This window comes from Sphaeramia orbicularis, chromosome 1, assembly GCF_902148855.1.
Source record: "Sphaeramia orbicularis chromosome 1, fSphaOr1.1, whole genome shotgun sequence".
In the NCBI taxonomy this organism is placed as follows: Eukaryota; Metazoa; Chordata; class Actinopteri; order Kurtiformes; family Apogonidae; genus Sphaeramia; species Sphaeramia orbicularis.
The window spans coordinates 46,487,236-46,513,560 of record NC_043957.1 but is presented as its reverse complement, the minus strand read 5'-3'; the positions used below and the strand labels follow the sequence as shown (position 1 = coordinate 46,513,560).

Here is a 26,325-nt window from a genome sequence, read left to right as displayed (position 1 = left end):
ACAGATTACTTTTTGCTGTATCGCTGTAGTGAAAGGCATTACTAATAAATTTTCAGTAATATTTAACTTGGTACATGCTCAATAGCGCTTCTGTTACAACACACTTTTCACCCATAATTTAATTGCTCAAATGAAAAAAAAAAAAAAAAAATAGGACCAATGGCCCTGTAGCTTACCGGCCAAATTAAAAGCTTTGGGAAATGTATCCAGATGCCATTTATTATCACCAAGTTATGTGTATTTATTACATTACAGAAATAGCCCATGTTTTGGTCATATTCCAATCAGATCTGTAAAAAATTCAAATTCCAACTTGATATCATTGATACTGATTTATTGGATCAATCCACTTCCTATCTGTTATAATGGGAAAATTTGTCAAAGTCGCACCAAATCCAGAATCAGATCCGGATTGAAATAATTTCAATATCTTGTGTTGACATCATCATACAGAAGCTGTATACCAAGATTGAAGTCAATCAGAACTGGAGTTTCGGAGAAGAAGACGACTGAAATGTTTTCCCCATAAGAGCCCATGTTAAATTTTCTGTAAGTTCCTGGATCCAGAAGAAGATCCTGATCAGCATGTGGACATTATGTTTTGGTCATCTCCCCATCAGGGCTGGACTGTAGAAATTTACACTGGATATCATTTATATTTACTGATTTATTGCATCGATCCACTTCCTATCTCTTATAATGGGGAAATTTTTCAAAGTCGCACCAAATCAAGAATCAAATCCGGATCCAAATAATTTCACTAACTTTTGTTGACATCATCATAAAGAAGCTGTATACCAAGTTTGAAGTCAATCGGAATTGTAGTTTCGGAGAAGAAGACGATTGAAATTTTTGTAACGGACGACAGACGATGACGACGACGACGGATGCCAGATGACGACAATAGCTGTTGGCCGGTAAGCTAAAAAACAGTAACACCATGAGACCTTAAGAAATCTAAAATGCTGCTGGAAAGTTCTATTTCCTGTTGGTGTTCAGCCAATGGGTGAAGACGGCAGAAGACAGTGCATTGTCCACATGGACGTATGCTCATTACTAAACTTAACCCTGCTTCCAAGAAGCTAGTTAGCATGATCCCTGTGATCAGCAATGACAAGGTAAGCTAACGTTTCTATGACTAATTAGAATTCTTTATCGATTGTGGATTTATCTACCAGCATCCTCGGTGCAGCGCCCCCAGTTTGAACATGTAAAATACTGAAAAACAATGCAAGCATTCCAGCTGGGATTCGAACGTCGTGAACTATCGCATTACTTACCAAGCTATTCGTCCACATGTACTTCGGGGCACAGATTTATGAAAAGAGTCTGTATGTAACTCAAAAGTAATACAGGAGGAGGACAGTGATATTGTCAGGTAAGGAATTACTTGTAAACAACAGTAACAAGTAATCTGTAATGTATTACAGTTTGGAGGTAACTTGCACAACATTGACTATAAACCAACACTAGTCTAACAATAAAGCTGTTCTAGATACAAAATGTTGCTGGAGTTCTGGTCTTTTTGAAATTATGAAAGAGTAAAAACACATTTGATGACAGTATAACATCAACACAAATATTCTGAAAATAAATTCCATAAAAACTTCTTTCTTTCCCTACCATGCTTTTAAAACCTTAGTCTCTAAATTATTCTTATTCAGAGCACATTCTTGCCTTTCTGTCTGTCCTCCGCCAAAGCTGTCAAATTAAGGGGGTAAGTGGCACAACGCTGGCATCTTTGGAAGCCCATGTCAACTTCTTCTGGTCTGCTACCTTTGGAAAATCTAGTGGAGAGCTGGACCCCTGCCAGCTGGTGTCTCTGCTTCTGATGGTTTCCTTATAGAAATCTTCATGGATGGATTACCAATTCTAGCGCTCCTCTATTAAGAACAAGAAAAAAGATTCTTCCCCCAGCTCAGCACAAATTTCAGATTATTATTCCTATTATCCCTTTAGTGTTATTTGCAATACAAATGGTAATGAAAAGTGTACATTTTGGCTTTGTCCATGTATCTGTTTCCTAATTATATCGGTAAATGTCTCGGCATGGAACAGATATCTCTATTTTTGGAAGTAGAACAAGAACCGAGGGATTTTATAGTGGCCACAACACTACACATGCCCTTTGGATAATTAGAGCAGGATTTCAATTAATCATTGTTCTGTCTTACTGAGCCACCTGGACACTATAAAAAAAAAAAAAAAAATTCACACAAGTCGTATTCTTATAGCAAACTCCCTGTAACTGCATTTCGTGAAACAATATAAACCAAAATAAAATCAGAAAAACTAGATAAAATAATCAGAATAAATGGGCATCATTTCGCATCAGTATAGCGGAACAGATAGCATTTTTCTACTGCAGCATTTCTAAAGTCAATTCGGACCTAAACTTGAACCAATTGTCTGTGTTTGATAGGCAATGAATGGCTCCAAAGCCAAAAAGAAAACAATAAAATTTGTGACCAGCATTTTAAAAATGGCAAAGCTAGAGTAGCATTTAATCCAAAGAGGAAGGAGAAAACCAAAACCTGGACTTACCATCAATTTTAAGAGGCCTTGCCACAATAACAATGTCCAGACATGGTACCATCTGCAATAAATTCCCAATCACACAGATATTTGGCAAAAGAAGTTGGTTGTTTCATTAGCAGCTACCTAGAGGCTACATGGACTGTTCATCTCTGATGACAGAGAACATTTTTAACTTGGCACTATCTTGATGAGTCAACTGCAGATTTACAATATTTTATACAGGGTGACACAAAAAAACAGGAACTTTTTAACAATCCAATAAAACCAAGAGTGATGGAAGAAAAATATTTTATTCACAGTAATTGAAACCTTAAAACATGCCATTTAAGAAACAATGATGGAATTTTCATTTTTTAAAAATTACTTCCTGTAGATGGCGTCCTCCTGTACGAATGCATTCTTGAAATCTGCTGTTGAGATTCCTCATTGACCGCTGCAACATCTCAGCTGGGATACTGTGAATTTCATCCTGAATTCTCTGTTTTAACTCATCCAGAGTTCTTGGTCGAGTCGTGTACACTTTACTCTTGAGATAGCCCCACAAGAAAAAATCACAAACGGACAAATCTGGCGATCTAGGGGGCCAGGGATCGTTACCGAATCTTGAGATCACACGGTTACCGAACAATTCTCGCACAGCCGCCAATGGTTACTAAAACGGGGGTGTGTTTACTTGCTCAAGGTCACTGTCTCGCAGTGCTGCCACTTGCTCATGTCTGCCAATACGCACTTTAAAAATTCCCGTTTTTTTGGGTCACCCTGTATAAGTAAATCCTCACCTGGATATTGTCCTAAAAGTACATCTTATGAAATTGTATCTTAAACCTTAGGGGCCCACAGTCACAGCCCCATGACTGAATCACATGACATTTTCAACACACTGTAACATCGAAAGTCAGTCACATAGATAACTGGAGACAATTGCATTTGAAAGTGCTGATGTGAAACACTCTCCCACTTTTTATTTGATGTTGATAGAGCAAATACAACCGGAGATATGATGTTTTGAAACCAGAGCAAACAAACTTGAATAGAAGTATGAAAATGAAGTGGTGGGGGGGTGTTATATTTCTGACCATATCTTCGTCATTTTTTGTCCTTTTTCAAAATGGAAAAAACAGGCTGAATCTGCGGATTCCGGTCCACAGACTGCATCAGCATTACAGGTAAGGGTGAGAATGACCCCCACCTGAACCAGAAGCAGAAACCAGGAGGACTGGGGGGGGGTGAAAACACCAATGTAAAGATATGCTTTTATGTCAAGCATTTGAGTATAGTTTTAATTTATTACCATTTTAATTTTATATACCTAATATTTGGAACCAATATTCACTTTTAAAGTCTTTGAAAAGGTTCGTTAAGCATCTTTGTGTTATTTATGCAATAAATTATATACATTTTTCAAATCAGGTTTTATATTTTTGGTGTGTTTTTTGGTCTTTTGTGTTGTAGGTTAAACTGAAAAAAAATAAAAATAAAAATAGGCAGATGATATAGATGAAGTTGTGCTGGAAAAAAAGATACCGAATATGGGTATAATAAACATTTCTTTCATAAAGTATATAAAAGCAAAATCAAAAGTACTCAAAAACGGCCAAAATAGGCTCAGACCCCTAAGGGTTAAAGCTCTACAGTCGGCTACAGTTACAACGACAGATTTTAGCAGGTCCATAAAGGGAACAAACTCAACACCAACACTAGCACCAACCCAGTGCTAGCATCAGCCATGTTTGTAGAAAAGAGGTAAAAGGGGAACTGCCCACATCTTCGCAACCAAATATGCACAGCTGTATATACAATACTTCTAGCAGATATCAGAATGCAGGGCTGCGGAGACCACAGAAGCAGCGATTTCTGTTTATTTTTAAATGCTTTGAGTTCACACCGTAACAGACAAAACACACACACAAGCTACAACTTACCCCTATAATAGTGTAACTCAACACCATGAGGGGAAAACTCCAACAATGCACAGACCTCAGACAACTGAGACACACACACCAAAATCTATACACAACCACCTCTTGAGCCATATTAGATGTGGGCATTGGAGGAGGTCGCTTCCACAATAGGATCATATCTCATCCCACACACTGAAACCAAACATGACATATCATCTGTTACAGTGTTCACATGATGCAGGATGAAATAATAAGCTCTGTCCCTTTATTTCAGCCTATGTTGACAAAAGGAGGAATTGCTCTAAATTCATTTGTCCAGGAGATGGTAGATGCACATTGTTTTGAGAGTGCCTTTGTTTTGTGGAGCGGGAATAAATTAAATCACAGCAGTTACATCAGAATTATGTTGATGCTCTACTGTGGAAAATGAACACATTTAAGGGACTTCGAAACATAAGGATGAGTACATTTGTGTCAAGGGAAGATGAAGGCGACAAAGGCGAGGAAAAAATAAAGAAATGGGGGTAAAACACGAGCATGAACAAACAGAAAGAAGCAAACAAAAAACACCATAACACAGATTGCCCTTTACTTAGACGTGCTCTGTGAAGTGTGTCTTGTAATTAACCTGCTGTGGCAACAGTCTGTGAACACATGCTTCATAACATACTGAGTAACAAGTCGCACAAATGGAACTGACAGATGCACTAAACATCTTTCTAAATACAGGGTCAAGTTACTGTGTTTATAATCTAAGATGCTAATTTGTAACACTGAATTGATTTAAGACTGCTAGGGAACATCAAACATGAAATCCAACTTTCATTTATTCTCCACGAATGCACACATATATATATATACAGCTCACAAAAACAGTGAGTGCATCTGCTCAGCATTTGCATGTTTTCATAGACTTTCTTTGTAGTCATGCCAGCTCTAATACTGATGTACCCTGAATGTCAACATTTATTTCACTTTGGCATTAAAATGTGAAACCACTGCAACTAAAATGCCACCAAAGGCACTGTCAATTTGGTCAGCATTATTTCATTTAGCTTCAGGAATTTTGTAAAAGAAACTGACACATCAAAGGTGCTATTTATGAAATAATATATGAGGGGAAATTAAATAAATTTTTAATATAATTAAAAGAACCTACAAGAAAAAATAATGGGTGTATGGGTATATATAAGTATATATGTAATTGTTTCATCTCTCTCGTGTCTGTAGGTCATGGGCCTCCAGGCTACCGTAGGCTCCTCCTCCCAACTGTGTGAGTGGTCTTTCACAGAATTCCGTGTAATGACTACGGACCTTAAATCTGTGATGGCGTCAGGGATTCGCCGAAAATTCCGTGATGGGCCCACAGAAGTTATACCAATGAAAGCCGTGGTCCACGCATGGATCCCCATATTCAAATATAACTGCATGGGGATCACTCATCTTACGTGGTCTATACATGCACGCTTGACTGACTTACATTGGTATAACTTCTGTGGGCCCATTACGGAAAAAATATCAGTGATTCTGTGATACCATCACAGATTTGAAGAAGGGAGCAGTAGATTGCATTGCGCACTGCACACAAAAACATCACGCCAACTTCTGTTGTCTTTCATAGTTTTACCCAAAATTTGAAATCAAAAGAAGAGTTTTTAGAGGAAAAAGTTGGGATTTTATTTTTGGCCAAAATCGTGCAGCCCAAATAAATAAATAAATCAATAAATCAATCAATCAATCTATCAATCTATCTATAATATGCGCTCCTTGCATAACTCAAATTCAAATTTTCTGTGCGAACCCTTATGGTACAATACATTTGTTGCCAGTACTTTACTCTGATGACTTGTACTGAATGGAGTCAACCAGGTTTGCATTGTCTGGACAGTATCAGTCGTGTTTCGGGAAAAATGACTGCCGGATTAACTGTGATTTTAGTGCCCTCACCGTTCTCTTTCTCAGTTGGCTTTTCAGAGGGATGTCAGTGTCATAGTTTTTATGAACAGTTTCAAAGTGCCTCTTTACATTTCCCTTCTTTGAAAAAACAAGGATAGTTCGACAGATCAGACAAATGCACAAATGCACCATAGCAAAGTCCTCTTCCCATCCCACATGGAAGTAGTAAGTTTTTGGTTTCTTACTTTGTCCAGGTCTCCCACTCATTTTTGTAGTCCTTCTTTAGTAGATATAAACTGGAAGGATAACTAGTTCACTTAGCTTGCTGGAGTTTTGCAGTAGCTCACATGGTTGACCATACATTTGACTGTGTGTGGTGAACTTGTTAGAAGAGATCTCAGATTGGATGCCCTGTGTGTCAATCGCATGCCATAGGGATGACGGCACCAATGACTGCTGAAACATTTCAATCTTACAGGGCCACTGGAAACATCATTTATTAAGTCAAGATGAGACAACTACAAAGTTAACAGAACCAGATTTTCTTTATTTTGCTGCAGCTTTCAAATGTCATGTCTTTTATTTCAAACAAGACAGACAAATGTACTTGAGAAAACCTGCAAAACTCTTGCTCCAAAAACATAAGGCTACAAAAAGACACTTTGGTTTTACATCCTGCTCAAGGCTAAAAACACTAATCGGTAATTAATTTTGAACCAAGCGAAACTGTGTAAGAATCACTATGTAATCCAAAACCCACTAAAAGGCTGCAGAGGGATAGGCAAATTGTCTCCCTGCTCCATACCCACACTGCAATGCCTCAGCAGAGATTACTGAACAAAACAAAACTAAGGAGACAAATGAATATTCATGGTATGACATTTGCAAGGAGCTCATCATGAAGGCAGCCAGTGGCTCTGCATTTAAATGGGCACAACTCAAACATCACTGCAAATAGTCGAACTCTGCCTTAGCCCTCCAGGGAGTCGAGATGTGTTTGAACTTGAATTGTAGAAATAAAGTGCCAATTATCCCTCTAATTGGGAGTAACAAAGCTGGTTGCCTGTTGTGCTTGGTCTCGTGTTTACTGCATATCTTTAAATCTTCAATTTAAAGGCTCTAATGAGTTCAATTAATTGAGAATGAGAGGAGTGATTTGGGAATCCGAGCCTGCTGTGTGGAGTTGTAAGCCTGAGGGAACGAGGTGTTAACCAAGTGCCAGAGCAAAGTATAAACACATATCCCACTAATGCGCAATAACAACAATTTTCAAATCAAATCTTTGTTTGTATTAACACATGCTCACAAAAAAAAAAAAAAACACCTAACAATGAGATAGTTTACCAATAATTACACATGCACTCAATGTTCCATGTACAAAAGCCATGAACACACACCTCTTCCTGTGTTAACCAGAAAATCCAAACGCAATTTTACACATCAAGAACTCCAGCGGAACTTGTTGCGTAGAACTTCACTTCATTCTAAATGTAGACCAAAGTGTTTCAGCTAGTGGCCTTCATCAGGGGCATCAGGAAATACATAACCAGTACGGTGACTGCAAAGATGACATGTCAATTGGCAGCTTCTGGCCTAACCTCTCGATAAATTTTCTCCGTATCGATGCACCTTAGAAGTAGATGAAATTGTGCCATAGCTTTCTATTTAGATTTGGTTCACACATGCAAGTTGTCCCAGAAATAAAAAAAACAAAAAAAAGTCTTTTCTACAGGTTATGGTAAAGGGACTATAGCTCTTTGCTCTTGAAGAACTGAAATTCAGCAGTATAAAACCCGCAGATTAAACGCTTTACAAGAGACTCTGAAGTGAAATATTTCATTCATTACATGCAGCCAGAGATTTGAATATGAAAGGTAACTAGATCAGTAAGTTATATCTTAGTGCGGGGAAAGCGAATATATATTTGATCCATCTGGTCTTCAAGTTTCTATCAAAGCATGTACAAAGCAGAAATGTCTTATGCGAGACCCAAGAAACTCACTAATCTTCCTTATAGATTACCCATGACACTCATCTAACGGAGCTCTAAGGATGGTACCTTTTGACAAGTTCCTGACAGGCTGACACATTTTTTTGGAGAAAATAATCTGCCTAGACTGTCATGTCACTTACTTTGACATTACAGTAAAACCAAAACCACAAACAAAAACACATCAAGGATTACAAACAGAGCAAACCAGACAAAGTTATCTTTAGACTAAGCTGAAGTGGTAATGTGGACGCCTACCATTAAATAGATATGTGATTAAACCTGCTGTGCATCTCTCAGCTGAGCTCAACACAGTCTGACAGCTGGACAAGAAAAACAGCAGAGAACAGACTCCAATTCGACTAATGACTAAAGCAAAGTGCAACAGCTCTATGGGCAGGAAAAGGAAATATATTTGTGTTGATCAACCACACTTCTCATTTCCCTGCAACAGAAGAATCAAAGGAACAAACTAAAGACATATTTTGGTTATTGATTCAGTGTTGTGCCTCTGTGGCATCAAGAGGAAGAATTGATTTTAATTGACAGCTGTGTTCTATGAGAGGAGATTAAATGCCTACAGAAAAATCAATAGAGTGAACTTAAAGTGAAGTAAAGTCTGAACTCAGCCTGTACCCAATAAAGAAACATATGTCCTTATCCTCTGATGACACCAACTGAAAAACTAGGCAGGATAATGTTGAACAACTGTTCAAATATTAATAACTGACAAACTTTTATATTGTAACAGTGTTATAGTAAAGGTTTTGGAGAAGATCATTGGGTTAAAGGAATGGTTCTTGCATCCAGGCATCGTGGTTAAACCATTACACACAGTTACAGATATGAAATGTCATGGATAAAAGAGACAACGCTGTCTTTTATTTGAACAAACAGCAGCTGTTGTGTTGACTCAACCTGAACTCAAACATGAATATAAAACGTTTGAGCTGGAAGAATCATTGTCGTCTCAAACAACAATTAGAAAAGGTAACTCTGAGTTGCCCTAACTTTTTGCACAAAAAACTTGTGAGCTAAAAATGTAGAAGATAGTATCCATTTTACCCAAGGCTACAACATATATGAGCAGATCAGTAATTCTCAAATCATTCACTCATTCATTTTGGATCCACTTAATCCTCTGGATGGTTGCATGGGAGCTGGAGTGTATCCTAGCTGACATTGGGTGAAGGTGGGGTCCACTCTGGGCAGGTTGCCAGCCCGTCACAGGACCAACACATAAAGACAAACAAGCGTTGACTCCCACATCCACACTCATGGACAGTCCAGAGTGACCAGTTAACCAGAACTGTGCATGTCATTGGATGGTAGAAGGAAGCCAAAGTAGCCAAAAAAAACCCATGCAGATACTGGGAGAACATGCAAACTCTGCGCAGAAAGGCCTCAGCTGACCGGCACTGGGTTTCATATTTTATTCTGATTGAATGTCCTTAAGGAAACATAGGCTCAACTGCCACTTAATTCGATAACCCTGTTCAGTTGTTCAGTAACGCAAATCTAATTGGCCTATCACATGGCACCAACTCAGTGCATTTAAGCATGTAAATCATTTTCACACCCAATACTCTGGTAGACTTGGTGCAGTTGGGAACTTTGTGTTTGATTGGGTTTGCAACATTCAGCTGGTCCAGGTTCATTTTCACACAGCACTGTCAAACCAACCGAACCTTTTGAATAATGTATGCCCCCCTCTCCTGTGGTAGCACTGCATCAAGCATGAAGACAAGATAAACAATGAATAAAAATGTCATTTTTGCTCATCAATTTGCTCTTCTATTGGTTAATGCAGGTCATTTTCATTTCTGCCACATGAAAACAAAATATGGAGATGCTTTGTAGTCCACTTCCTGCATTTGGTTCACTTGAAGTGGTTCGAGATGTACGTTTTTAGGCAGACCAAATTTCACTTGATCCACAACAGAGCTTGATCGTGTATTCATACCTCCCCAAACAAACCAGACTTTCAGAGGAAACTAACTCTAGAACCGCTTAAAGCAGACCAAACAGCTCTGGTATGAAAGCACCTGTAGACATACTCAAAGTGATCTGCTGAAGGTCAAACCATCAGAATGGAGAGGAAAGTTGATTAAAGGTGCGGGAGACTTTCGTGACCAATTTTTCATCAAATTTGTAAAGCCTTAGTCATAGCCTAAGTATCACGAATCTGTAAGTCTTTCTGTGATTATTCACCTGAATCTCTTGCGTTATGGTGAACAATTTCGAAGTGCCATCCACCATAAACAAACCGTGTGTTTACAAACCAAGCCGGGAGGTAACGCAGGCATCTTCAGAATTTTGTTGCAATGTGCACTGTGGGAAACGGAGGTTTGCGCAGCCACCTGACAGTAGCAGCGGCAGTGGAACCATATGGTATTATATGGATGAAACAAACACGACGTGGAAATGTGGAAACGGCTGGAGGAATATGCATAGAGGGAAGGGAACTCCTGCTGTTTCCGATCGTGTCTGTTCCAGCTGCCACTGTCAGGTGGCTGTGCGAGCCTTCGCTTCCCACAATGCACATCGCGACAAAATTCCAAAGATGCCCGAGTTACCTCCCGGCTCAATTTGTAAACACATGGTCTATTTATGGTGGATGGCACTTCAAAATTGTTCACCGTAATGCAAGAGATTCAGGTGAGTAATCACAGAAAGACTTACAGATTCATGATACTTAGGCTATGACTGAGGTTTTATAGATTTGATGAAAAATGATCACGAAAGTCTCCCGCACCTTTAAAGTGACTATGAATGTAGTGTACTTGTTGGCAGCAGGTGGGCTGGTCTGAGAATTTCAGAAACTGGAACTACTGATCTACCAGGATTCTCATGCACAACCAGGGTTTACAGAGAAGGCTGTGAAAAAGAGAAAATATCCAGGGAGTGCCAGCTTCTTGGGGAAAATGTCTCATTGATGCCAGAGGTCAGAGGAGATTGGACAGACTGGTTAGAGCTGATATAAAGGCAACAGTAGCCCAAATAACCACAATTATGACCAACATGTCGTGTCACAAGAAGACCATCTCTGAATGTGCACCATGTCGAACCTTGAAGCAAATGGGTTACAACAGCAAAAAGACCACACTGGGTGCCACTATTCAGCTAAGGACAGGATGGTGACGCTATAATTCTTATGGTGACATGAAAATTGGACAAAAGAAGAATGGAAAAACAATGTGTGGCCTGATGAGTCTCAATTTTGGCTGTGGCATTAGGATGGTAGGGTCAGAATTTGGCATGGATGGATCCAATGGGTCAGACTTCCAGTGGTGTAATGTGTGAGGGATATTGTCTTAGAACATTTAGGTCCTCTTAGTGCAAATTGCACATCATTTAAATTTAACACCCCACCTGAGTGATGTTGTACCCCAAGTCCATTGCTTCATGACCACAGTGTGCTCATTTTCTGATGGTTACTTCCAGCAGGATAACACACCATGTCACAAAGCTCACATCATGACATGCTACACTAAAATGGTCTCAACAGTCCCCAGACCTCAATCCTTTGGAGCATCTTTGGGATGTGGTGGAACAGGAGATTTGCATCATGAATGTGCAGCCACCATGCATGATGCTATCATGTCAATCTATGAACCAAAGCCTCTGAGGAATGTTTCCAACACCTTGTTGAATTTCTGCCATGAAGAATTATGGTGCTTCTGAAGGCAAAAGGCAGTTCAACCCAGGACTAGCAAAATGTACATAATAGAGTGAGCAGTGAGCCTAAATACAAAAAAAAAAAAGAGAATATTGGAATGTAGATGAAACCCTAACATCAGGCTCAAAAGCAAGGGATGTTATACTTGATCTTCTTTCATGAACATTTCTCCATAAATAGGACTCTTTCCAATATTCTTTTATTTAGAGTTAATGAGAAATTGAATTGTCCTGGGAGCATGAAGTCAATATTTAGTCAGTGAAAATAAGGTAAAAAAAAATGAAGAAGGGTTTCATGAACCTGGACTGGAATCCACACCAGCTAATTATCTTCATCTAAGTTCAATAACAGTGAGACAATAAGCCACGGGGGAAATCATGCACATTACAGTCAGCCAAACTAATTTAACTACTGACGAAATAGACACAACAGCATGGTGTCGCTGCACATTTACCATCTTTAAGTTACCCAGAAATAAAAAGGGAGGAACAGTAAATATCTACCTACATAATAAAATATTTATAAATCATTATAAAGATAACATTAAATGAGATTTTGATGCATCTTGCAGAGATCTCCCCATTTCCCAATCACTAACAGGAAGCATTTGACAGAGAGCAGACATGACAGATGTTTAACTACTCATTAGACCTGTGCACAGTGAAGAAAATAAGCAAGGTACTGAAAAGCGTGGGCCAAGACATATGGTGTGGTTAACATTTCTCTTGAGATTTAAATGATAACAGAAGATGATAATGTTGCAGGAGGATCTCTGTGAAGGAGTGTTTTAATGCTACTCGAGGACCCCATGAAACCACTTAACACTATATCACTAAATAGCCACTACTGTACAAAATGACTTTAACTGCATAGGACTGTGAATTACATTAAGAGGACAATTCATTAAGATGATGCAGTTTTACTTACTCTAATCCTTCTAATACCGTCATTTTAAGCCACAGGGGGAAGTATTTTCTTTTAGAGACAAAGCTGTTAAAGCCCACTGTGCTTACTACCTTTGCAGCACCAAATGGCAGACACCATTATTGAAAAGCCAGTAAACACAGGGAGGTATTTGGACCCTAAGGCAGTAAATATTTCTCCCGGGACTTACTGATCAAAAATAAATAAAAAAGCGTATAAAAAGCGTCAATACTGACCTTGAATCCTTATGTTGTCCTTTGTGGATGCAGGTTTTGGAACAGATTGATAATTATGATAATGTGTTTATATTAACTTTGTCATTAAAGTTTTGGGGTTTTGTTTGTAGTTATTTTTTCACTTCCTCAAAATCACCCCCAAAATCATTATTGCTGCAGCTTTGAAAATGCAATATATCACATTTGTGCCTCTATAAAGTGAAGTTAATATTGGAATAGATGTTGTGGCACTTGGGCATTTGTTGATGTTAGCAAACTCAATTTTGCAGGTAATGGTGCTCAACAAGCTGCTATTTGCTTGTTACAACAAAGGTTGGGGATAAGTTACTTTATTATCCCTGTGGGGAAATTCAGTTTCTGCATTTTACTCAACCTAAAAAACACACCTAGAATTACCTCTAGCGATTTGCATTGGCACCCTACATTCACAAAAACAGCAGTACATAGTTATTGCCTTGAACCGGTCTTAACCATGTTACAATCCAGCTAATGTTACATTTATATTCCTCCATGATCAGTGTTTCTGTTTAAGGTGCTAAAGCTCATACCTGAACCCCTCCACCATTAATTGTCGGTGGCTCTACTCATTCCGATTTCTGTTTGACAAATTCTTTATAAAAGCTGATCCACAGACACGCTGACATTAGGAGCAGTGAGCTGCCATTGAAGGCCCATTCATGTTCACTTTCCGTATGTAAATAAGGTACATCTGTTTCAGATGGCATCAAGCATCACTGCCTTTATATTTAGATACATCCATTACGTTAGAGTGAGTGTTTGTCAATCGATCCACCAGAAGGCACCGCTCTTAACATCCTCGCTGAATACCATTAAGAATAGTAAAGTTTTCTGAGAAGAAGAAAGTCAATAACAACACACATGGTAAGTGGTATTACTAATGAGGATACTAATGTTGATATTAAGAAGGGTAGTTGTCATAAATATGTTGGGTAGTTTTTCACTAACTCACACAGCACACAGTCGAGGGTTGCACAATATTGGAAAAAACTGACATTGTGATTTTTTGTAACTCTGCACACACACACACACACACACACACACACACACACACACACACACACACACACATATATATATATATATATATATATATATATAGCGATATGAAAAAATACTCAAAAGAATGTAAAGCTGTGTGGTGCTGACGTAAATGGTCAAACAAATTAATTGTGTTACCTCCTTGTGGCAAAGGTGCAAGGCACTGTCAACACAGAACAAGTGTTTCAGTTTCATCCTTCTTGTAGCTGAAATAATTCCAGATAACTGACATTGCTTTTCTTTTTGGCACTAAGTCTTTGTTTTCGATGATTTTCTCACGTTGCTCATTACCTCCATCAGGAGGTATTGTGATCACTTTGCTTTGTGTACGTGCGTGCATGTTTGTTTGTTTGTTAGCAAGATAACTCAAAAAGTTATGGACAGATTTTCACGAAATTTTCAGGAAATGTTGATACTGGCACAAGGAAGAAATGATTAAATTTTGGTGGTGATCAGGGGGGCAGATCTGTCTTGGTGGAGGTCTGTGCTTTTCTTGTTTTTCAATGTTACTATCGACTCACTCCATGTGCAGGGGCGTGGTCTCCAAACTGACTGAGAAGGCTTGGGATTGGTGGATTGCTGTGCACAGTGTGTGTCAGGTACCCAGGTTGAAATTAAATGAGAACATGTTGAGTTCATTAGCCTCCTACATTGCAGGACCTGCGATGTGACTATTGTGCACATGTACATTGCGATGACGATGCTCAAACGATATATTATACAGCTCAAACACAGTCAGTCTTTGAAAGGTTTCACCATTTCTGAAATTATTCTCTTCAAATCTCAACATTGCCCCTACGGTTCCCAGTGGTACTGCTCTGTAGTCTCCATTTGGGTTCGCATCCGCAAACTCCCGGAAAACGGACAGAGATCCAGACGTTTAGAACACAGAGAACGGACATCCTGAGGTCTAATGTCTTGAGGTAAATTACAAATTCACCACCACTTCATTGCCCCACATTGTACCTTTAAGTATTTTCAACCAGGATTGCATGTGGATTTCACCTAAGAGCAATGCATCGTAAATGAGATAACAATAACATGTAGGCAAACAAGATACTGGATGTTGTACATTTTTCCATCACTTCACGCAAGCCAATTAAAAGAAAAGGTTTTGGGGTTTTTTTTTTGTTTTTTGTTTTTTTTTACATCTAAGCCATGCCTCTGCTGTAGACAAAGACGAATGGAGCCAGTTTTCACTTGAGCGGTTCAACTTCTGTCATACCCTTGTAACCTAAGACAAAAACAAGGCAGCCCACCTCATCATCTTGTACCAAAACAATCCCGGACGACCTAATAGCAGCATGTCTCAAGCATGACAACTATGCGGATCCTTCCCCTCCCTCCCTTTTTTTTATGCCTCATTGTCTCGTTCACCTCGCTTCCTTTGCCTAGTGTTCTCCTGATAACCCTTGTCTCTCTTCATGCCTTCTCACCCCTATCTCAATCTCCCATTGTCACACACTCCATCATTCTACCTCGCTTTATTCACTACCCTCCCTTCCACCGTCTATTAAGTGAAGCGCTGGAGACAAGAAGTTGGCTGCGCTATACAATGGCTCCAGTATTCATGTTGCTGTTTATCTGCAGACAGCCTTCACCACATTTAGGAGAGCAGACCTGCACATAAGTCGAACAAAACCCTAAACATCTTTGATACACAGAGGTCTCTTTGTTCATTCTATACATTGTGCATACCTGACCATCAGTGAATTGTACCCACTGAATGCAAATAGGCTGAGGCAACAGAGTAGGACCAATATATTATTTAAAGGAGTGATATTTTGCTTTTTTTTTTGTTTTGTTTTTTTTAATGGAATTATGCATTTTAAAACATTTCCCTGTGGTCTACATAAACTGTAAATGCTATGATTGGGTCTGAATTTGTCATTAATTCAACTCCACAGGTCCATCTTCAACCCTATTTCACCAGAAAGGTCATTTAAGCGCTGGCCATTTAAACATACTGTGCTGCTCTGTCCCATTCAGCCACTTGTGTTCGTTAATACAACCAACAACTGAACGTTTGAGGTAATCGGCTCGAAGTTCGGACATATTTTCAGTATGGACTACAACCGCTGCTGCTGACAAACAGTTATGGCGTACTCTGAGAAATGTTCATCGTAAGTCTTGACCTTATATGTGAAAATGTTGTGACATAACTAGCTATAGACGGTACAAATTAAGCAGGAATTAAAACGGGTTGTAGAAATTCACTTGATTTTTGCCAAAATTAATAGAAAGACAGCTTTGCAGCACCTGGGGGGGTTCAAATTCAAATTTTTTGAACTATTAGGGTGCAAATACACAAATAAATGTACCAAAGACTAATAAAAGTGGGTTTAGCAAAATATGACCCCTTTAATACATTGTGTTTTAGGTACAGGTGTATGTTTATCACAAGTAATTTGTTAAGATATAAAAGTAGCATATGTTCTGTAAGTCTGACAGAAATACACAGAGTGCACAAAAAACATTCCTTTTTATTGTTCTGGCTCGACACCAGCACAATGGATCTGAAATGAAGAGTGAGAACAAAGTGCTGACTTTCAGCTTTAAATGTATCTGGAGGTGTTCGGATATGTATTGGCTGAATTGTGTGCAAATTGTCATCTATTTTATCCTTTTAGGGTGGGGTAGAAAAGGGCTAAAATGTGTCTACATTTTACAGAACACGGATGTTAAACCAAAACTCAGCACTTTAACAAAACCCAGTGGTCTGTCCAGAGAAAGTATCGCTTCCAGCATGTGCACACAGCACTGTGTATGTACTTACATAAAGGAAATGAGTCAATACATATAAATAACACAGCCTTCAATGCTATCGTGTTTTATTAGTTTTGCAGCTATGGAAATATTTTTGCATACTGAACAGGAAAATGCTGTAATTTTCCTTGTAGTACTGTATGTGTAGGCGTGCATGCAGACATTTGTGTGTACAGTAGAAGCAGAGAGATAGGAAAGCCCACGCACTGGAGTCCAGGACAAATTGGCTGCCTTTCGTCTCTGCTTCTCTTTAATTAGATAGAACTGAAAAGCAGAGGCTACCTGCCCACCGGCCTAATATTGCAAAAGGAGATATCAACAGTGCCGTTTATCATGCAGAGTGCTGACAAAAGTGGGACAGCTACAATTTTGTTTCTCTCCACGATTCTCACTCTACAGAAAGATATGCCACCCACATTATCAAGAGCACTTCAGTTTAGATGTCAGAAGGGTTTTTGAGATAAAAAAACAGGTGATTAAAGTGACTGTGGAAATGCAGTAATAGCAGACAAATGGCTGTGAAAATTACAAGTAGGAAAGTGCAATCGGGAAGCAGTGAGGCACTCAACATTTTTTTTTTCCTTCTTGTTTACAACATTGTACTTTAGATATAACAAAAAAAAAGATATATATATATATATATATATATATATATATATATATATATATATATATATATATATATATATAAAGACCTGCTTTATTAATTTAGATCCCTAGGAATAATTTCAGTGCTGGAACAATTTCAGGACAATGCAGCAGAATGTTGACCCAACACGTAGAAACATGGCAAGAATATAATTTTCACTACTCATGGGATGTTACTGAGTGCAGCTATTTTCTTCTAATTGAAAAGACACATGCTATATGACTGCAAACTGAATTGAGAGTAACTATAACCAATAAGTGGGTCAGGTAGGCCAGGTAGGGTATTTCCAGGAAATACAAGGTCTATGAGTTTGTGAGGGATGTTCTAAACGGTTAATAGATTATATTCATTACATTTGTGAAGCTTGCAGAAGTAGTGTTAGTAGCCTTCAACTTGGGAATTATTTATAGGAAACTGCAGTTCTTAAACACACAGTTATGATAATATTGAAAGTGATAATATTGAAAAGTAATGTGGGATCACGGGATTGTTGTTTTCACCACTACTGCCAATGAAACCTAATGAACGTATCTTGTTCATATTCATTTTGCGTGATTTCATTCATCTGAAAAAGCCACATGTAACTAAAGCCCTATTTGGATGGGATTAGTTTTCCATAAGTACATGGGATAAAGCAAAAATTGCCAGAGATTTTAGTTCCGTCCGAATGTGCTATGTCAGTAATCATTACCGCACAATGTCAGTAAAGTTTACCTTCTGTGAAAGAGTCCGGGAAAATGACCCCAGGTAATACTAATTAGAGCCTGACCAATTGATCGGCCGGCCGATTAATCGGGCCGATTATAGCTTATCACCGATGAATCAACATCGGCCAACATGTAACTGATTTATTAACTTTTTTGCTGCAGAGATTCTGTCGCTCGCTGCTCCTGTGTGTGTGTGTGTGTGTGTGTGTGTGTGTGTGTAGGTGTGTGTGTGTGTGTGTGTGCGCTGCCTGGAGAGTCAGAGGAACGGTAAAGCCTGTTGGTTTCACTTTCACTTCTGCTCGGACAATGACGCTCTCACCCCCTCACCCCACCCCCTACCCGTGCACACACACACAATCACGGAATCACGAACCGCTACCCCCCCCCCCCCCCACGGACACTCCCCCAGTCTTATGAACTATTCACCCCCCCACATACACTCACATCCATGCGCTTCCTGCCTACCTTACAATTTCATTCTGCAGGCACGCCTGGGTATTATTAGTGTAGGGGAGACCAGGGACAGTTGTAACATGGGTCAGTTGTAACTCTTGCAATTGCTCCAATCAGGAACAACTTAGGACTCATCTAATTCACTCTCCACATGCTCAGTTTAGTCCTTAGTCCGCATGGGAAGTTGTAGTGCCGTGAGGCAGACACATCAAAATTTGTGAGGGAAAATGTAATTTTGTGGTAAGAAATATTTTTAGCTTTATAGTTGGACTCATTAACGGTAGGTGTCGCCTACATTTTAAAGAGTGAGTTACCAAACAATCTTGGCATAAAAACTACCATATCTATAAACTGTGGTTCCCCACAGGTCATCTACTAGTTTAATATAAGACTATTATACAGCGTTTGAAAGTTGTGTAAATTATCTTTGTGAGATAAATAAAAATTTATGCAACTGTTAATCCACCTGTTCACAATTATCTAATATAAGATTATTATATCCTTTGTAGATCAATGTTCTTATTTCATATATCGGCCAATATATCAGTTATTGGCCAATGTTGGATATCGGCCGATATATTGGATATCTGCTTTTTTTTAGCCCCCAATATAAGTATCAGCATCGGCCCCTAATAATCTCATATCAGTCGGGCTCTAATACTAATCCCGTGTGAAACGACCAGTAGTTAATATGTGTGTAGATAGTCTGTCAAATCCTGTTTACAAGTGGTTTTTCAAAGATTTTCAAGCAAGGAGGCTCTTGAAGAAGCACTCAGTTTTCCAGTAGGCAGTCGGACAAGTGCATGTGGAACCTCATATACTGAATTAGTGTATGACAAACACGATTCAGAAGCAAAAGAAGGTCAAAAGCACTAGTTAGAGGCATGGAACGTCTGATTGCTTTAGGTTAGCTAAGCAACGTAGCAGGGCTATGTGGCTAATTAAAAAAATGTTAGTCGCTTAATCATCCAGTTAATGGACAATATTAATATTCAAATCATGATGTTATTACCTGATAACAGGAAGCAACATCATACGCACATGACGACAGGAGAGGATGGCAGTGCGTGAATGGATTTACCCCTCCCACTTGTGGTAGATTTACTGATATTTCTTATCCCGTGCGAATTGGTCATTAATATTACCGACGTCCTGTGGTAAAGTAGCATTACCCCATGTGCCCCTGTAAAACTAATCCAGTCCAAATAGTGCTTAAGTTAGCTGATGACATTGATAATGTTGTATTACACTGAATGAAACTAGTTTTAAATACTGTTGAATCTCTTGATATGCAATTGCATTTGTGACCAAAAAGGTATAACTAACTTCTTTTTTTCTATTTTTATGCAGAGAATTTACTCTACGCAGTGAGGATGTAAACACTTTGAAACTAAAATCCTTTAAAACTGTGTCATTCTCTAAAGAGCTCTTGACTGACAGTAGTTTCATCATTTGAATTTCATTAAAGGCAAGGTTCAAAACTATGCAAAAGTCTCAGGCCGCCATTATGTTTGCTGATTTAAGAAAGTGATATTACATAGTGTTTTTCAGTCTCTGTAGTATACTGCATGTACACAAATGGAATATTCAGGAAACGTGTACATAGTATCAAGATTTTAAAACAATTTCAGAAAAAACACAAGTATTATTGAAGCTAAGAAAACAATAAAAGACAACCCAGGTGTAAAACAAAATACTACACATTTGTAAAGTAAGCTTGGTATAATACGCCACAAGATTATTGAGGAAAATGTCCGTACAGTTGATCCATTTGAGTTCACTAGATTAATGCAAAAACAGATAAAAAAGAAAAGAAAAAAGAAAAACCAATAATATCACCCATACCTTATGACTGTTTCAGGTATGTAGTTCAATTATTAATGCACATATTTCCTGCATTATCTTATTGCATCTTAATATAGAGACTGAAAAATACCTATGGCTGCTCATTACAACTAATCAAAACAAGGCTAAAGGTAGATGAAGACTTTTATACACTATTGTATGTAAAATTTCTTTCTTGTGTTGTTAACAGAACTGCTCCGTTGACCTCTCCGCTCAGTGAGCAAACAGAAAAATAAACCTTTTTCTGATTCTGTCACAGCAATTATATTCTAAAAATATAAATACACATAACTACACCATCTCATTTAGATGCAAAATATAGCTGCATTTCTGTTCAAGACGATCAAATGAAACCTGTGTATGAGTGTGCTTTGCCTAGAGTCTTGTCTCTCAGACAGAACTGCGCAGCAAGTGAGAAGAGTAAGAAGAGGAGAGCGCTAAACAACCACAGTTGATTCATGTTTGCATTGTTCCAACTACACATGGTTTTACTGGGTGGAAGTATAGAATCATTATTCAAAAAACAATGTCCAGAAACATCCGAAACAGCAAAACAAGAAGAAACTAGATAATACAGGCAGAGAGGGTATTTTATTAGTTGCTTTTCCATTGATCCTCAAATTGCACAAATATAACTTACGCATAAAAATGTACCTAATGGAAAAACGACAGTTTCGCCAAAAGTCTCATTTTTCGATTAAAAGTTTTCGCGCTGGCAAGATGTGGTTTTTTTGGGCACAGCGTAAATGGTATAGCACGCAAAACTGTAATGGAAAGACCTTTTTTCACAACTAGAGTCAGGTGAATTAAAAAAACGGATGTTGACGTATGTTACAACAAGCGAAGAAGAAGAAGAAACATGTCGCGGTATGTGTGGACACACCAGGATACCGAATCGTTGTTAAATTTAGTACGAGATAGAGGGGTAATATATAATAATAATGACTATATCTGTAAATCAACACCATATTTACATTCGTCACTATGTTTATGAAATGACTTCTTGTGTCATCTCATGATAATAAATAAACAAATCATCGCATTTGGGATTTAATAGGAAAACCGACCTTACGCACTTCTGTTTTTTCGACGTTTAGTAAATATCGGTAAAGTTTTGCGCAGATGTCCAATGGAAAAGCCACTATTGTGAGACTTTTTTGGGAGGGAATATGTTACATACTTTGCCTTTAAAGGACTATCACTGATTGAATTGAAGAGGTTTTTCATAATAATCAGACCACTACTCTTACTTCATTTTACTGCCTTTTTAGCAGCTTTCCTATTGAGTTAATGAAATTTGTATTTCTGTATGTAAATATATGTGTGTTAGTGAGGGTTCTTCTTTTTTAACAGGAAAATCAGTAGGTTTTTGCTGCTATGCGCACATCATTAACATCCCTACCAACACAGATATCTTACTAATGCAGGCACAGTGCAGTCAAGAGAATGGGAGACAAAGAAACCAAGATTTATTTTCTCTGCTTCACCAGTGCCACCTGGGGCAGCAATCAACAACCCCTCCACTGCCTATTAGATACTGCTTTCACTGCAATCAGTATCCACCAAGGCGCACGCACAATTCAACATTGCATAGTAGCCAATCTGTGTGCACGTTTCAACGGCGAGGAGTCAGACCTTTTTCGCATTTTCACACCACAACATAAGGACGATAACACACGGAGATAAGCACTTTAAAATTCATTAGGGGGCCTCCTGAGAAAACACATCCAGCTGAGTCTGACTAGAAAGCTCTGCAATGTGTCACTGGCTAATGGTTTTTGTTTTGTTTTTTTTTTGTTTTTTTCTTTTTTCAGTGGCAAGGTGCCACTGAAAACCACCAGGCTACCATAGTATGGGGAGGTTTTATGTAAATATTTATGGACATTATCTGCTCTTCCTCCATACACAGTATCAATTCGATTTGTTTTGACTTGTGGGCAAAGAGATCAAGATATGAGGAGATAGAGAATGATGAAAGAAAGAACTTAAGATGCAGAAAGGATGGGCTGAATATAGCGAAAGTTAGAAAGAATCAAATAAAATGAAAAAGAAAAGAAAAAAAAAATGTGCCAGAAGAGTGCAAAGGTAAAAATATAAAAGAAAAATAGTAGAAACAAAGACAGCCAGTGCAGATATCCTGAGTTTACCTTCGGTGGGGTTGATAGCCTCTGGTAAATGATCCCATGGGAGGGTCCAGGCAGGGCAAGGATGGGGAGCGAAGACTGCCTCGATGCCATTTTCCTATGGGAGGAACACACACGTTACCATAGAAACACCTCTACAGCCTTGAGATTGTGTTGGTCGAATGGTTGTAATGAAACAATTCAAACAACTATTCTTGATCAGCCCCTTTGTTACCTGACTCAGAGTGAGCCATTAAAAAGCTAAAACCAGTTTACTGCACTTATTATTCTCTCCAGAGAGAACATATGTTTTACCAGTTCAGTACAGTTTCTGGCATGTCTAAAATACTTTAAACAAGAACAAAATAAACATGGTAAATTTAGGCAGGCGAGGCCTCGGTTCCTGTAAACATTTTCTTTGTCTGCCCACTTGCTTTGCTAAAAGATATTTATAAAAGTCTATAAAGGCAAGAGTGAGTGACTATTGTACGAAAAAAATAAATAAAAAATATATATACACTGCACTCACTTTAATCATTTCTGACAGCTACAGAAATAACTCTAAATGACTGGTTTTAAGCATTGACAACTTGGCTACAAGCCTAAATAAACATAAAAGCACCTAGAAGTTTTAGTAATGTATGTGAATAGTGCTGTATAACAGATTATACATATTTTTTTAACTCTCTTTTTTTTTTGCACATTTTTTATTTAACAACATAGAGAAATAATAATACAGCAGTATAAACTAGAACATGAAAAGAACAAAAAAAGTAAATACACCATCTTTTTTTAGGTGAGACAGTTAACCAAATCCAAATTGTAAAACAAATAATTATAATTGCCATTGGGGGTGGAAAACAAATGCAACCAGCAGATTACTGTAAACTGATTCAGGTACTGTTTCCCGTTTTTCCAGTATCTTTCACATTTTTCAGAAGAATGTCTTAAAGATAAAGTTATACTCTCCATAACATAGACTTTATGTATTATTTCTGTCCATTCTGAAAGTGTCGGTGGCTCCACATTCAGCCATTTGCAGGTTACAGCCTTCTTGCCAGATATTATTCACTTTCTAATAACCACTAATACCTTTAGAATGTTTTGGATTCTCACTTATTAATGGGGCAATTTGTAATTTAGTCACTCTAATAACAATATGATGAGAGAAATGTATAATAAAAATATTAGTATACCTGCTATCACAGGATACTAGTGCACATAAGTTGAGGAGTGGAGTTATTATGGTTTTTCCAGTCTCTCTATATCTCTATCGCTCTCTCTTTTCTCCTCCTTTACTCTCTCTCTCTCTCTCTTTAACCCCAACTGGTCAAGGCAGACAGCCATCCTTCAGGAGTCTGGGTCTGCTCGAGGTTTCTGCCCGTTAAAAGGAAGTTTTTCCTCGCCACTGTCACCAATCACAAGTGTTTGCTCCTGAAGGATTCTGTTGGGTCTCTGTAAACTTAATTTGATTCTGATTTGAATTGATAAAGCACTTTGTGACTCTGTCTGTGAAAAGTGCTCTATAAATAAAATTTACTTTACTTTACTTTACTTTATGGTTAACAGAAACTAAGACTAGAACTACAGACGTCAAAAAATTATTTATCGAACTGAAATAATTTCTTTTTCAAAAACTGCAACAGACAATACAAGAAGAACTACAACTAATAAATAAATAAAAAGTGGCTTTGTGCAATGTGGGAGCTTCAAAAGACAGTGGTTTTGTACATTATATTTAATGCAATTCTTTGATCCTCACTTTTTCTTCTATAAATCAACACTCTCCTCATAACACCATAAGCATAATGTGCTGTGCTCTTTTAATACCCCTCGGCCAAATATAGTGTAAGATTCTACTGAAAGTTACTGCCCTATACTTTACATTAGATTGTCTTTGCGTAAATTTGGTGCGGAAATCTCAATGCACTCTTCAGAAAATGTGATTATATCATTGAAAGGACATGTCACCATTTGACCTAGAAAAAGTAGGTCAAGGTGACCTATTTTCAGTCGGCTTCTACTCCATGCCAAGATGCATCCACAGTATAAATTTGGAGCAGATATCTCAATGCATTCTCCAGATAATGCATTTATGTGGATGGGTGAATGGACAGACAGACGGACAACAAAATGATTACAATACCCCTTCGACCAGAAGTTGGCAGAGGGATAAAAATCAGTAAAACTAAATAACACTCAAATAAAACTAGGCAGTTCCTCAAAATGAAAAGAGTAAAGTAAAATTTACTCACCAAGTCAAATCTAAATATCACATAAAAACAACATTTCAAAACTAATAATTCTGCCGGAGGAAGTCTGAATTTATAATTATTCACAAAGAAGGCCAACTATCCAACTGGGGACCGATGAGACTTAAGTGAAGGTTAACCTCAAGCATAAGTTTGCAGAGGAACAGACACAGACTCTCTGTAACACTGATTTCTGGAGCACAAGTTTTGCAGTAAATCCTCTCCTTCCAGCAGAGAATCTAGGATATCCCTGAACTTCAGTTCAAATGATCCAGGTAACACACTAAACCTTCTCTTTGGAAACCCCTACTTTTAACACAATTTTCGATTAAACTGCTGTCTAGTCTTGAGCCCATCCGTCAAATGAACTGTCAGTCACTTGGGGAAGAAAAGCTCATTTTCAAGCCTTGAATTGTGTTGGTGAGGACAGTCTTTTGTTTACATTTTTTTCCTCTTCAGCTTATTGCACAGGCACTTTGACTGGCATGCATCAGTGTGTGTTAACTGAAGTGAGAAAAAGGCTGAGTTTATGGGGCATATATATTGTCTATAGTGTAGTGAAATGAGCCTGCTGTCTCTGTTTAGTAGCATTGAAGGATCGTGTGTCACAGTGTCAGGTGGCAGACCTCTCTGTCTCTATGTACTTGCCTTGGGACACGCAAAATCATATATGAGAATACGCACACACGCACACACACACACATATAGGCAGCTTGGCCAAGACAACACAACAGCTGCACTGCAGACATGATGGTGGCGACATGCAGCCATCCTTGTAATCCCTCTAGGCAGAGAAAGAATGGTGGCCATTGTTTGTGTGTGCACTGCACTCAGTCCTCTCAGTGTTAATGTCTGATTTCAACCTGCCATCAAAACTGTCATTTGTGCACGTCTGTGCCTCACTCCATTTCATCCGGCAACATGGCATATTCAAAACACATCCATTCCTGACCACCCAGCTCTCAGTCTCCTCCAAACTCAGTCTCACTTTTTTATTGCTTTCTCTCCTTCCTCTCTACCCTTCACTTGATGTCGTATTATTATAGACAGTTAGCCAGCAGGAAATCACAGAAATATCTATGCAGAGAGAGTAGAGTAATAAAGCCCAGGGAGAAGTCTGATGGCTCAGTAGTTTGAGGTTAGTTAGGGCTGAGGAGACAGTCTCTTTTTGAACAGCTGGGCCTGCTTATCTCCTGCTGGAAAAGCAAATCCAGAAATGTTCCAGGAGTGACATTTGGTCTGCTGTGGAGCTAAGACAGCAGAATTACCAGTGCTTCCTGTAGCAACTGCATGTTAATAGTGTGGAC

At 38.5% G+C, this 26,325-nt stretch overlaps 1 protein-coding gene across 2 annotated transcripts in view; it reads right to left on the bottom strand.

Annotated features, from left to right (window-relative positions):
* Positions 1-26,325, bottom strand: part of gstcd (glutathione S-transferase, C-terminal domain containing) — a 92,772-nt gene that overhangs the window by 57,452 nt on the left and 8,995 nt on the right. For both annotated transcript variants that reach the window (XR_003936539.1, XM_030146414.1), the window contains exon 5: positions 22,791-22,884. Coding sequence is in view for 1 of the 2 variants with exons in the window: in XM_030146414.1 (XP_030002274.1) it covers positions 22,791-22,884 (94 nt within the window). In the remaining variant the exon portion in view is untranslated. The remainder of the gene's footprint in view (positions 1-22,790; positions 22,885-26,325) is intronic.